Below are 12,876 nucleotides of genomic sequence, written 5' to 3'. Positions count from 1 at the left end.
GCCCGGCACGCCAGGGTGCTCACCCTAGCAGGCCGCATGCCAAAGGTTGCTGATCTCTGCTCAAGACACACAGGATTTTGTTGGTATTTCTCCAGGCCTAAAGCCTCCTCAACCCCTGATAGATTCCCTTCTGTCTTCTGGGGAAGCCCTGCAGGTGGCAGCAGTCTTGGCCTTCTGCACTCTTGAGGAGCAGCCATCTGAGGACTTTCATGTGCATTAGCCTAGGGTATTCACTTGCTCCCCAAACCCCACAAATAAACAACTCCAACAATTTCACATTTGGAAACAAAATATAAAAAATTAAACACGGGCAAGAAGACATATATATCTGAGTTGATGTGAGACTTTAAAATGTCAGTGCATTTGTAAAGATCAAAGACAATGAACCTGACTGTAACCCTACCCTGTTAAGAGTCACACAGGGGTAAGCTCCAAAGACAGTATCTCAGCCAGAAATTCTAGTCACTGTAAGTCTTGTAAGGATAATTCTACTTAAAGAAATGTTTCAGGCACAGTTTAGAGATTATAAGAATTCCACTGGAATGGTGAGCAATATGCATTATCATCTTCAAGATGCAACATGTCAGCTTGGTTTTGCATGTCACTAAAAATGAAAATCACCTTTCTATTTAGAACAAACTAGCACACTGTGTCATGCAAAATTCACATTCCATAGTATGCAATAAAAAATACATAACTGCATGCAATGGAAAAAAATCACTTCTGTAGCAACTTGCTCACAGGAAACAAAATTGCATTGATCAAGCAGTGTGCTGGGAACAAGCTGGAAAATCTCTCTTGTTTTTGCCTGTACTGCACCTGATCTGTGATTGAGTAGAAAGATAGATTGGTGAATAATGAGCAGACATATGTCAGCATATGAAAAAATGGGTCATAAGTAAAAAAAGGTACCTTCCTTAACTGCTTATCCTAAGGAGAATAAACATGTTAACTGAGTTTAATATGTTGAATAATGAATAAAACAAATGACTTAAGATAACTAATTGTGTGTGTGAGTGCACACGTGTGTGTATTTAAGGTGCCAGAGGGAGGATAGCAAAGAGTCAACTTTTCCAGTCACAGTACATGTAAGACAAGAACAGCATGAGGCAGTGGAAGTGCAATTACCATCAGAGGAGAATTAGGCCTGCCTGCAAGCATGCTGTGATCCCCTAACTTAACAGAAAAACCAAAACTCCTTCCCTCAGTTTCCCCAGCCTCTCTAACTGTCCTATTTTCTTCAACAAAATGCTTCTTAGCCCCATTCTGTGGGGACCAGTTCTAGAGGTGACAGGATATTTGGTGCCCATTCAGGACTAAATTGAGGTTTTTCAATATGAGAGAATAGGAATGTCATGCCAAGCAAGTGCTCCTGGTGAGACATTTTGCCTCAGGTTGGCACAGCACCGTTGGGAGTTCTGGAGGGGCGCAAGCCAGAGTGGCCTTTGCTTCATCTTTTAAAGAACATCACACATGTTAACCCTGTGTATGCAGCCAGGTTTCACACTTTCTTTGGTCCTCCATACCCCTCCTTGGGGTGACCTGCCCCTCTGTAGGCTTAACTTCAAGCAGACTTTGGGGACCATTCCTATACAGAGGTGCATGAGGAAGGAGAGGTTTGGGCATCTTTTCACCCTAATCTGTGCAACTGTAGATGGCAACCAAGGCACAATTGTAAGGATGTATTTGGGTGATACGGACCATTGTTTACAAAGGAATTAGACTGAGATCACCACACTGAAGAGCCACTGGACGGTAAGGCTTGAGGTGGAATTGAAATAGTGGTGAGAGGTGCCAAGTCTCATTTCCAAAGCCTTGAACTATTCACTTCCCCTACCGCTGTAAAGAACTTTTCATGTCTGTAGGAGGCTAGGGAACCACGGAAGATTCTGTTACGGCTTAGCTTAGGCAGTTCCACTTTCTCAGCCTCCAGTTATTGTAGGACACAGCATGCTAGTTTTAACCTGTTGCAACCGGCTGGGACTACTGCTTGGCAAGCCCCTGGCTGTTGGCCAGGGGGGCAGCCCCGGAGGGTGGAGAGTTTCTATTGCATTATGTATGAGCTGATATGCTGCTGTTTGTATAAAATGAGCATGCTTTGTGTTTGTTTTCGGACTTCACCCCAGGCCGAGCTACAGGGCGCTGGGTCCCCGTCTCAGTGACAGCAACGCTTGGGGTCCCCGTTGCAGATGTGTCACGTTACCTTCATTAAAACCAATTACTCTCAGTGTGGAGTCGGTCTCGTTCTTGCAGAGTACCTCGGGCCTTTTGGGGCCATAACAATGTCCTAGATGGATTTACTCCCTTCCCTCAGGCAGGACCCAGCTATTATTGCAAGAAGGATGCTTAATCCTACAAAATAAGACATTTCTGTAGCTAAAACGCAGAGTAATTATACAGGGACTTACATATCTGGTTTCCCGTCCAGCTGCTCTCTGCAGTGTTGCAGACATCTGTACACAAGATAAATTGATATAACATGCAACCAACAGTAATCTGACAATTCCATGAACTTTTAACTTTGTAACAAGATATTAACTGCTAAAAGTCTAAGAAACCATCACTCTGCAACCATTATGAAACATTCATCAGAGAGGTGAGATGTGATTCATTAATGTTTAGCTCTCAGTGTTGAGTAATTGTTTGACTTACAGTAACTCCTTACTTAACGTTGTAGTTATGTTCCTGAAAAATGCAACTTTATGTGAAACAATGTTAAACAAATCCAATTGTCCCATAAGATTTAATGTAAATGCGGTGGGTTGAGTTCCAAGGAAATTTTTGGGGGGGCAGACAAAAGGCATTATATACTGTACTGTACAGTACTGTACTGTGGTTGGGAAGTGCCCCTGGCTTACCCCACACAGGCACAGTCCGCTGCAGGCAAGGACGCTAGGAAGCACCTTTGCTGCAGCAGCGGCAGTTTCCCCAGAGAACAGGCTCGGATTTTGCCAGGAATGCTCAAGGCCCGCCTCTTCCTGTCCCTGCTCCACTCCAGGCCCACCTCTTCCCACCCCCACTCCACCGCCTCTCCGGAGCACGCCACATCCCTCCCCACCCCAAAGTCCTAGGCGCCGCCAAACAGCTGTTTAGGCGCTTAGGATTTTCTGGGAGGGAGTGGGAGGAGTGGAGACAGGGTGCTTCCCTGCTCCTGCCCCTCCCTCCCAGAAAGTCCTAAGCGCCGCCAAACAGCTGTTTGGTGGTGGGGGAAGCGCTGGGAGAGAGGGGGAGGAGGCAGAGAAGTGGAACTTGTGCAATACTCCCTTGTAAAGTCACTGCTCTTCCACAAAATCTTACAAGCAGGCAGCCAAACGATGTTATAAGGAAGCATTGCACAACTTTAAACGAGCATGTTTCCTAATTGAGCAGAGACATAACATTGAAACAACGTTAAGTGGGACAAAGTTAAATGAGGAGTGACTGTATTATATTATTGTGTGTCAAAGATGCGACTCCAGTATCTGACCTCATAGTGTTATAGTTGCCCTTGCTATTGTGACCACGTAATCTAGGGTGACCATGTATGGAGAGACTTTGGCAAACCAGTAAAGTGCTTGAAACCAATATGACTTATTGTTAAAGGCAGCCTAGTCAGCAAGCTGTAAATTGGCCATTCAGCAGTCTCAGCTTGACGAAGGCAGGAGGGAATGGGGTTTGGGGTGCCACAGAAAGGGCAGCTTGACCCTGCATCCTTCCTGATAAGAATTGTGTTGAAGTTGCTGATACATTTTAGAAGAACGGGATGTGCCCAAGAATGTCTATTGGGGTCTCAAGGTTGCAGGCTCTGGAAAAACCCACACCTGGTTAATCAATAATCAGAAGGAGCCTCTTGCTTGATCATTGAAACTGGTTACTTAACAAGGTTTCTTTAAGGGACATGTCATTCTATTACTAATGTATAAATAAGGGGGGAAAGTTTGAGGTAGGGGGACTCTTCGGGACTGGTCTCTCTCTGGATGCATCTTGCGGTCACCACTGGCAGATGGAAGATTTGGCCACCGGGAGCCTGCCACTGTGTCCCTTGAAAGCCACACTCAGCTTTGGTAATTATCAAGGGTTGGGGGTGTCTTGTTGTGGACGTGTGTAAGTGCTTGAGACTAAGTAAAGTGTAGCTTTAAGTGAAAGCACTCTTGTGCCGTCCTGTTTGTGCCAGCCATCTATCGGTCGGATGGCCGTGTCTCCCCTGATTTATTTCCTGACACCTCCTCGCACAGAGTAAAAGTTACCAAGACCTTTGGGTTGAAAGAACCCCGGGTAACAACCAGAGGTCCCAATTTTATAGGGACAGTCCCAATATTTGGGGCTTTTTCTTATATATGCACCTATTACACCACCCCACACCACATCCCAATTTTTCACACTTGCTATCTGGTCTCCCTAATATAACCTCTGGGAACTCTCAGAATGAATCTGTTAACAGACAGAAGGGGACATATCCAATCCCCAAACAGGATTTCATTTCTATTTGCATAGGAAATGTATTGGAATTATCTTCGGTTCTGTGCTATTTTCCAGCAAGAACGGTCTTCTTTCATCTAATTGTCTTCTGCTGTCTGTCTAATCCATGGCATTTCTAAGGCACTTAAACTAAGATATCTGTTGTATCTCTCCTCCCACTCCTTCTATTTCCCTCATCATTACTCATTACTCTGGCTTCTTTCCTTTGTGGTCCAATTCTCCACTGTCTTGCACCTGGTGTAATTATATACACCTGTATAAAGTGGTATAAATAACTATCACAGCAGAAATCTCACTCACCTGTAGTAACATTTTACAGCCACTTTACTCAGTGTAAATAACTACACAAGGAGCAGGCACCGAGGAATCAGGCTACAGGCATGTACAAGTATCCCTGTATCAAAAAAATGGAAAAAAAACCCCTTCCTTCAATCCCACCTGCTTCTCTAACTACCATCCCATTTCTCTCCTCCTCCTCCTCCTCCTTCTCTTATGAGGCCTATGACTCACTTCACCATTGCCCTGCTACTTGTGAAATCACTTACACCAGTGAAAAGTCTATATGGAGTGGGTATAGAATACTCTCATTCCAGGAATCTAATGTTTTACCCCCACTTTGCACTAATGTAAATGACCAGACAATGTGCAGAGCAACAGCAAGTATTGTCCATTCATAGTGGACCCATTGGCACCAATGGGCTTTGGACCCACTGCCAAGATGTCCTCTTCTCCATTCTCCAGTCTGCTTTTGCTCTCTCCACTCCACCAAAATTGCCTTGACCAAGGCCAATAATTATATGCAGCATTGTTGTAGCCATGTCAGTCCCAGGATGTTAGAGATACAAGTGGGGTGAGGTAATTAGACCAGTTTCTATTGGTGAGAGACAAGCTTTTGAGCTCCACAGAGCTCTCCTTCAGGTCTGGGAAAGGTACTGAGAGTGTCACAGCTAAATACATGATTGAACAGATTGTTTAGCAAAAGTAGTTATACATATTCTATGGGACCATTCAGACTGAAGTGGCCTGTTAACACCTCTGCAGTCAGAGGGCAAAAAGGGGCGTTAGTTGGTTACAGATTGTTGTAATAACCCAATAAGTTCCCTCCCCTTTGCCAGGTACACTGCTACATCAAAGGGACAGGAAGAGATGGAACAGCAAGGACTGCCTGAGGAGGCTCCAGCAACCCTACAGAAGGAATACCTATACTGCCAGCTTCCCCCTAAATACAAATAATCTGGTTCAAGTGGACCTAAAGGTTCAGTCTCTCCCCTCTGAACTGAACAGTTACAATCTTTATGACTTCTCCTAACAAGTCTGTCCATGTCTCTAGTTTTAAATCATTGCCCATCTACGTGCCCTCTCTATATTGTCTGGGTTGAGGGACTGTAGAAAGCTTGCTGAGGCTCAGCAGTAAGTGGCTAGAGGAGTGGGATACTCAGCACCTACAGCTGGGTTCAGCAACCAGCTGCTTGACCATTCACTCAGACGTCCTGCTTTCTGGAAGGCCACGTATCGCTGGATTCTTCCCTGACTACTGGACCTTCAAAGGACAAATTCCCTTTCTTCATACACTGCAACTACTCCTGCCTCCAAGTAGATATGTTGCAGTGGAGAGGAAGTGGCTCGAGAGCTGTAGCTGCTCTATCCTCTCTCTCTTTTCTGTGTCTTTTTGGACACTAAGGGGAGGATCTGTACTGATCTTGCATCTTTTAAGATTATATGTAGCTTTCTAATGTTACAGGTTTTGTATCTATGGTATGTGGCCATGCTTACTCACTTACTTTGCCTATGTCTGAATCCGTTGATGTGTGCAGGGAAGATGGAGAAGATTCACACCGGCGCTGAAAAATGGGATTTGAAAGGGCACAGGCTTTGTTAATAACAAGAGAAGACAGAAAAGAGAGAAAACATTTAAATTCCACATTAGTGCTGTATTACCATAGGCAAGGGATCCTGTAGGACTTGATCGATGGCAGCACAGAGTTCTTCAGTTTTTTGCCTGAGCTGGGCAGGGGAGCACATCTGGAAAAGTAAAAGCAACAGCTGAACTAGCTTTGGCTTTGCGAGTCCAAATGAAACACTGGCTGGAGAGATTTATTGTGATTACCTACCTCTGAATGTGTGTCCAAAGTAGTGTCTTCAATCACTTTTTCTGTTTTAATTGGCTCTTCTAATGCCTAGAGATAAATAAAAATTGTTCTGATGTTAGATTGGCTGAAAATAAAAACTTGCTTTTCGGTGTGAAAGTTTCCTTACTTGGTACTTCCCTGTTATCAGCTGAGAAAGAAGATAGCTCTGTACTAAGCTTCGTCAAATGAAAGTGACCATATCTTGAAACATTAAAGATGTTCTGCACAGACAGAGCACCAAATTCCAGTGATATTAGAGAGGGGTGAACCTCCTGGTGAATGTCTTTATTTGGAGCCTGATTATTCTTGGAGTTCAGAACAGTAGCTAAGATGAAAATTTTTCTGCATGTAACTTAAACCCATTGTCTCCCCACCACTATTTACTTACAGTCTGTTATTTAGGCACTAGATGTCTCTGTGTGCTGTATAGCATTCCAGACAAGGTGTGGTCCATGGTAAACAAGAGAATAGGACTGGAACCCAATTGCTGTGGAAGCCTCTTGTTTTGTGTCTGTGGCTGCTTTCTTTAATAAATGACTCCTGTTTAAGAAGCACTGAGATTCCACGTAACTTGACAAAGGATTCAGTAGGGTTGGGTGTTCTTTGGGGTTGTTGTTGGGGTTTTTTTTGGGGGGGGGGAGGAGTGTTCTAAACAAAAAAATGTATAGATAAAGGAAAACTCTCTAAAGCGTTAATGGCTGAAGTGCCTTATTTATAAGTATCTGTTTAGATTTCCATTCAATTTTTCTCTCTCTTCCTCTCATCACAATCTCTCCAAAGCAGAACACAAACCCAATGTGCTTTGAGTACAGGTCGAACTTTCAAACCCACAAAGTTGGTATCAGCTTGAAATTGGTGAAAATGAATTTGCCCATCTCTAATCCTACCAGTGAGTGCTGAATAATCACAAAAGCCAGGCTTAGAGGAGAATTCAGAACATCATTCCTCTTTTCCTTTCTTCTTCTAGGTTCTGACCTACAGTCTAGTTGCTGTTACCCTGCTCCTGCTTTGAAGTGACTTCCAAGGAGATGCCATGCTGAGATATCATAATTACCCTGGAATCTGCTGGAGAATTATGCTAGACTGCAGGGGTCAGGATCTGTGGATTTTTAAATACATTGTGCTTTTTTGGTTTCCTTTTTATTATTTAATTTAAAAACATATGAAAAGAGCAAAATATATTTATTTAAAGTTAGTCACCCTGCCCTCTGCATGCTCCCTGCTTCAGTGGGGTTCTGTGGGAACAGTGACATCTCAGCATTGTACATGTCAGGGCTCCTCACAACACAAGACAGTGTGGTTGCAAAATAAGCATGTGTTTATGCAGTGAGGCACAGAATACCCCTCTTTGCCCAGGTATTGAGGGCATTCAACACAGAATTGTAAAGTTACTGGTATTTTACTTTTGCTGCTCTTTCAATTATTGTCTGCTGTAATATATATAATATATCATTTAAAATTTTAAATCAAAATGAAAGGCTTCCATCAATCTGAAGTGATTTTTTTAAACAGAACTTTCGTTGAAAATGTTTAAATATTGGGGTTTCATTCCAAGTCAAACTGAAAACAAATTCTGATATCTCAAAATCCTTCACAAAAATGGAAATAGAGTAACTGATAAAGTGCCTGCATATAAATTGGAAAAACAACCTGTTTTATTTAGATACATAAATCAAATAAACCCTCAGAATGGAGGCTCTGCTAAGCTTCTCAAAGAATTCCAGCTCTATTAGGATACTGAGCACAGGAAATCACTAAGAAAAAAAAAAGTTGAATCTCTTTTTGTTCAGTGCAATATTTTGAATTTTCACATGGCTGAAAAAAATAGCATGCAAGTGCTGTAAATTATTTGAAAAGTACAATTTTTTAAAATTAAAACTAGCACTTCTCAACCAGCCACTGGTCATGTCATATAATAATCTTACTTTGCAGCATTATTGCTATCAGCAATATGGAGAGAACAAGCCAAGCTTGTCATCCTGGTTTGCTTGTTTAACAGTATGAAAAACAGCATTCCTGCTTAAATTCTTCACCTTCCGTTCAAATATTAAACAGAAGGAACAATATTGTCAAGGTGAAGTGTAACAGAGAGTGTAAATTAGGTGCTAAGTGCATTTGAGTGTGTAAATCAGATAATTACATATTTAACTGCTCATTTGTCCTTATACATGTAAGATTTGTGCGGGTGTAATGTATGCACCTCATTGAGATCATTGTTGACAGTATGGCCCTTCAAAATTCCTGTGATTGCTAAACTAGTAAAGCAGAAAGGAAATGGATGAACAATCTGATTCTGACCCTGGATATTTTATTAGAAGAATCAAGGCACTTTGATTTCTGTACAATCTAAACTGTAATCACTTCCCCACTAGTGTAATTATTTTTCAAATGGCTGAAGGCCTATACTCTGTTGGGTACCAGCCACACTCAGTAAAAATTGTCTTCTTACCATATGAATTTTCAGAATCCTGTGTTGAGCAAAGCAACTGAAGGGGTTTTGGTTTTGTTTGCTTGTTTGGGGGCGGGGAGGTGTTGCTTCATTTTCTAGCACATTTTTCCTTATCAATACATTTCTAAAGCCTTAGGCCTGGTCTACACTACGCGTTTAAACCAGTTTTAGGAGCGTTAAACTGATTCAACGCCACACCCGTCCACACTAAGAGGCCCTTTATATCGATATAAAGGGCTCTTTAAACCGGTTTCTGTACTCCTCCCCAACGAGAGGAGTAGCGCTAATATCGGTATTGCCAGGGGCGGCTCTAGGCACCAGCAAAACAAGCTGGTGCCTAGAGCGGCAAAATGTAGGGGGCGTCCCCTGCCGCCGGGGAGGGCGGGAGGCTGGGCCGGCGGACCTGCCGCAGTCATGCCTGCGGGAGGTCCACCGGAGCCCCGGGACGAGTGGACCTGCCGCAGGCATGACTGCGGAGGGGGCGCTCGTCCCGCGGCTCGGCTGGACCTCCCGCAGGCATGACTGCGGCAGCTCAACCGGAGCCCGGGACGAGCGGACCTGCCGCAGGCATGACTGCGGCGGGTCCCCTCTTCCCGCGGCTCCGGTTGAGCTCCCGCAGGCATGCCTGCGGCAGGTCAACCGGAGCCGCGGGACCACGGCACCCGCCGCAGTCATGCCTGCGGCAGGTCCGCTTGTCCCGGGCTCCGGTTGACCTGCCGCAGTCATGCCTGCGGGAGCTTAACCGGAGCCGCGGGAAGAGGGGACCCGCCGCAGGACCGGGGAAGGGCGGCGCAGCGCACCGCGCTGCTTGGGGCAGCCTGATTTCTAGAGCCGCCCCTGGGTATTGCCATATCGGATTAGGGTTAGTGTGGCCGCAAATCGACGGTATTGGCCTCCGGGCGGTATCCCACAGTGCACCACTGACCGCTCTGGACAGCAATCTGAACTCGGATGCACTGGCCAGGTAGACAGGAAAAGCCCCGCGAACTTTTGAATATCATTTCCTGTTTGCCCAGCGTGGAGCTCCGATCAGCACGGCTGGCGATGCAGTCCGAAAACAAAATCAAAAAAGAGCTCCAGCAAGGACCGTACGGATGTGATCGCTGTATGGGCAGGCAAATCTGTTCTATCAGAGCTCCGTTACAGAAGTCGAAAGTCCAAAGTATTTTTAAAAAATCTCCAGACAGACGCCATAGCAGAGACTCAGCACGCTGCTGCGTGACAAGCGTAACGGAAAGCAAAAGAATCAAATGGACGTTCATGGAGGGAGGGAGGGGGAACTGAGGACGCAAGCTATCCCACAGTTCCTGCAGTCTCCGAAAAGCATTTGCATTCTTGGCTGAGCTCCCAATACCTGTAGGGTCAAACACATTGTCCGCGGTGGTTCAGGGCATAGCTCGTCAATGTACCCCCACCCCCCACCCCCAGAAGGAAAAGGGAAAAAAATCGTCTCTTGACTCTTTTAAATGTCACCCTATGTGTACTGAATGCTGCTGGTAGACGCGATGCTGCGGCACTGTACTGTAGCATCCTCGCCCCCCCTCCTTGGTGGCTGATGGTACAATATGGCTGATATCTGTCGTCATCATCAGCCTTGTGGCAGATGGTGTAGTGCAATAGGACTGCTATCCGTCCTCATCATCAGCCCATGAGTGCTCCTGACTGGCCTCCCTGTCATTCCCAGTAGACGGTACAGAACGGCTGGTAACCGTCTTCATCATAGCAACAGGGGGCTGAGCTCCATCAGCTCCCGCCCTTCATGTGTAAAGAAAAGATTCTGTACTGCCTGGACTATCATAGCAGCAGGATGCTGGGCTCCTCTCCCCCACACTGCTTAATGTCCTGTCTGGACTATCATAGCAGCTGGAGGCTGCCTTCCCCTCATTTTATCTCACTAACAAGTCACTGTTTCTTATTCCTGCATTCTTTATTACTTCAGCACACAAATGGGGGGGACACTGCAACGGTAGCCCAGGAAGGCTGGGGGAGGAGGGAAGCAACAGGTGGGGTTGTTGCAGGAGCATCCCCTGTGAATGGCATGCAGCTCATCATTCCTGCATGATCTGACACGGAGAGGCTGTGCTCTCTAGTGCTCTGATACACTGGATCTCTAGTACACTTGCCCCATATTCTAGGCAGGACTGATTCTATTTTTAGATACCATAAAGGAGGGATTGACTCGGGGAGTCATTCCCATTTTTGTCTTTTGCGCCCCCGGCTGATCTCAGCCAGGGGCACCTATGACAGCAGCAGAAGGTATAGTGCAATAGGACTGGTAACCGTCATCTCATTGCCAATTTACAATGGCATGGTAGACGGTACAGAACGGCTGCTAACCATCTCTGCTGTCATGCAAAAGCAAATGAATGCTGCTGTGTAGCGCTGCTGAATCGCCTCTGTCCGCGGCATCTAGTACACGTACAGTGACAGTGACAAAAGGCAAAACAGGCTCCATGGTTGCCATGCTATGGCATCTGCCAGGGCAATCCAGGGAAAAAGGGCGTGAAATGATTGTCTGCCGTTGCTTTCCCGGAGGAAAGAATGACTGACGACATTTACCCAGAACCACCCGCGACAATGATTTTTGTCCCATCAGGCACTGGGATCTCAACCCAGAATTCCAAGGGGCGGGGGAGACTGCGGGAACTATGGGATAGCTATGGAATAGCTACCCACAGTGCAACGCTCCAGAAATCGACGCTAGCCTCGGACCGTGGACGCACACCACCGAATTAATGTGCTTAGTGTGGCCGCGTGCACTCGATTTTATACAATCTGTTTTACTAAACCGGTTTATGTAAATGCGGAATAATCCCGTAGTGTAGACGTGAATGTACAAAAAATCCTTTCCACATGAGGGAGCTTCAACTATCCTCAGCTCCTCGTATAATTCTATTATTTCTTAAAGATCCCAGGAAAGGACACTGAAAGGATTGACTACCATGAAACTTTGATACAGTTAGAACTCAAAAGTCTGTGATGGCTTTTAAAAAGAAAGAGGGAGCTCCAGAGCCTGCTTTGCAAAATTGTACGTTGACAGATGGCCTGTGCCATTTTAATAATCACACAAACTGATAAATCATTTATTTCCCATTTTACAACTAGCAATGGGTCTCTAGCTAGAAGTAAATGTTTTTTTAGCATGACTCTTTGATGCAAGATTTTCATCTTGGAAATGTGTGATTAGGTGGCTTTCCTGGTGTTTTTCCTAGGTGTTTAAATCCTCTTGAAATGTTGTTTTAGACTCATATGATGTTAGTCAAATGATATGGTTTTAATGGGGATAGCAAAGCATACCCCTGAATGCTAAATCCAAATAATGTAAAATCATGCTCAGTATTTCAAACAAAAATATGATACTATGTTTGTATGCTGTTTGTGAAGATCAGAATAGGAAGTCACAGAAACAAACAGCACTTTAACTTGTAAGAAACAGTTATATGTAACAGTACAGTAGATATGATAAAGATTCCCTCTTGAGAGCTGAAGATCAGCTGCGTAGTGTAGGGCAGGACTTTTTTGGCTTGGGACTCCAGAGTTAAGAAAGGTATAACTCGAGGTTCTGCATTAATGACTTATCCATTTTGATTCTAGAATATTTGAAAAACAAACAATTGCTGCTGAGTCTGAAGGTGGTTTTATTTAAAGGATTATCTATGCAAGGCTCTATTTTAAAAATTCCTTCTATTCAGGGGAAACATTGCATTAATACAGTCCTGAGAATAGCTTTAACAAGACTTCTACTATAGGTAGCTTTGAGTCAGTTTGCTCAGTATTCTTTGAAATAAAGCCCTCTCTCATGATCCATTTTGAGTGAAAGACACCTTTACGGCACATTTG

General features: G+C 44.7%; 1 protein-coding gene across 1 annotated transcript in view; it reads right to left on the bottom strand.

Annotated features, from left to right (window-relative positions):
• The window catches only part of LOC123366201 (muscular LMNA interacting protein), a 159,776-nt gene that overhangs the window by 60,478 nt on the left and 86,422 nt on the right, over positions 1-12,876 (bottom strand). The window contains exons 7-10 of the mRNA XM_045009425.1: positions 6,570-6,635; positions 6,397-6,480; positions 6,240-6,299; positions 2,409-2,453 (exon numbers count right to left, since the gene is read on the bottom strand). Of these exons, the coding sequence (XP_044865360.1) occupies positions 2,409-2,453; positions 6,240-6,299; positions 6,397-6,480; positions 6,570-6,635 (255 nt within the window). The remainder of the gene's footprint in view (positions 1-2,408; positions 2,454-6,239; positions 6,300-6,396; positions 6,481-6,569; positions 6,636-12,876) is intronic.

Source organism: Mauremys mutica, chromosome 3, assembly GCF_020497125.1.
Source record: "Mauremys mutica isolate MM-2020 ecotype Southern chromosome 3, ASM2049712v1, whole genome shotgun sequence".
Classification (NCBI taxonomy): domain Eukaryota; kingdom Metazoa; phylum Chordata; order Testudines; family Geoemydidae; genus Mauremys; species Mauremys mutica.
Note: the sequence above shows the minus strand (reverse complement) of the source record. Positions and strands in the feature narration are given on the sequence as shown.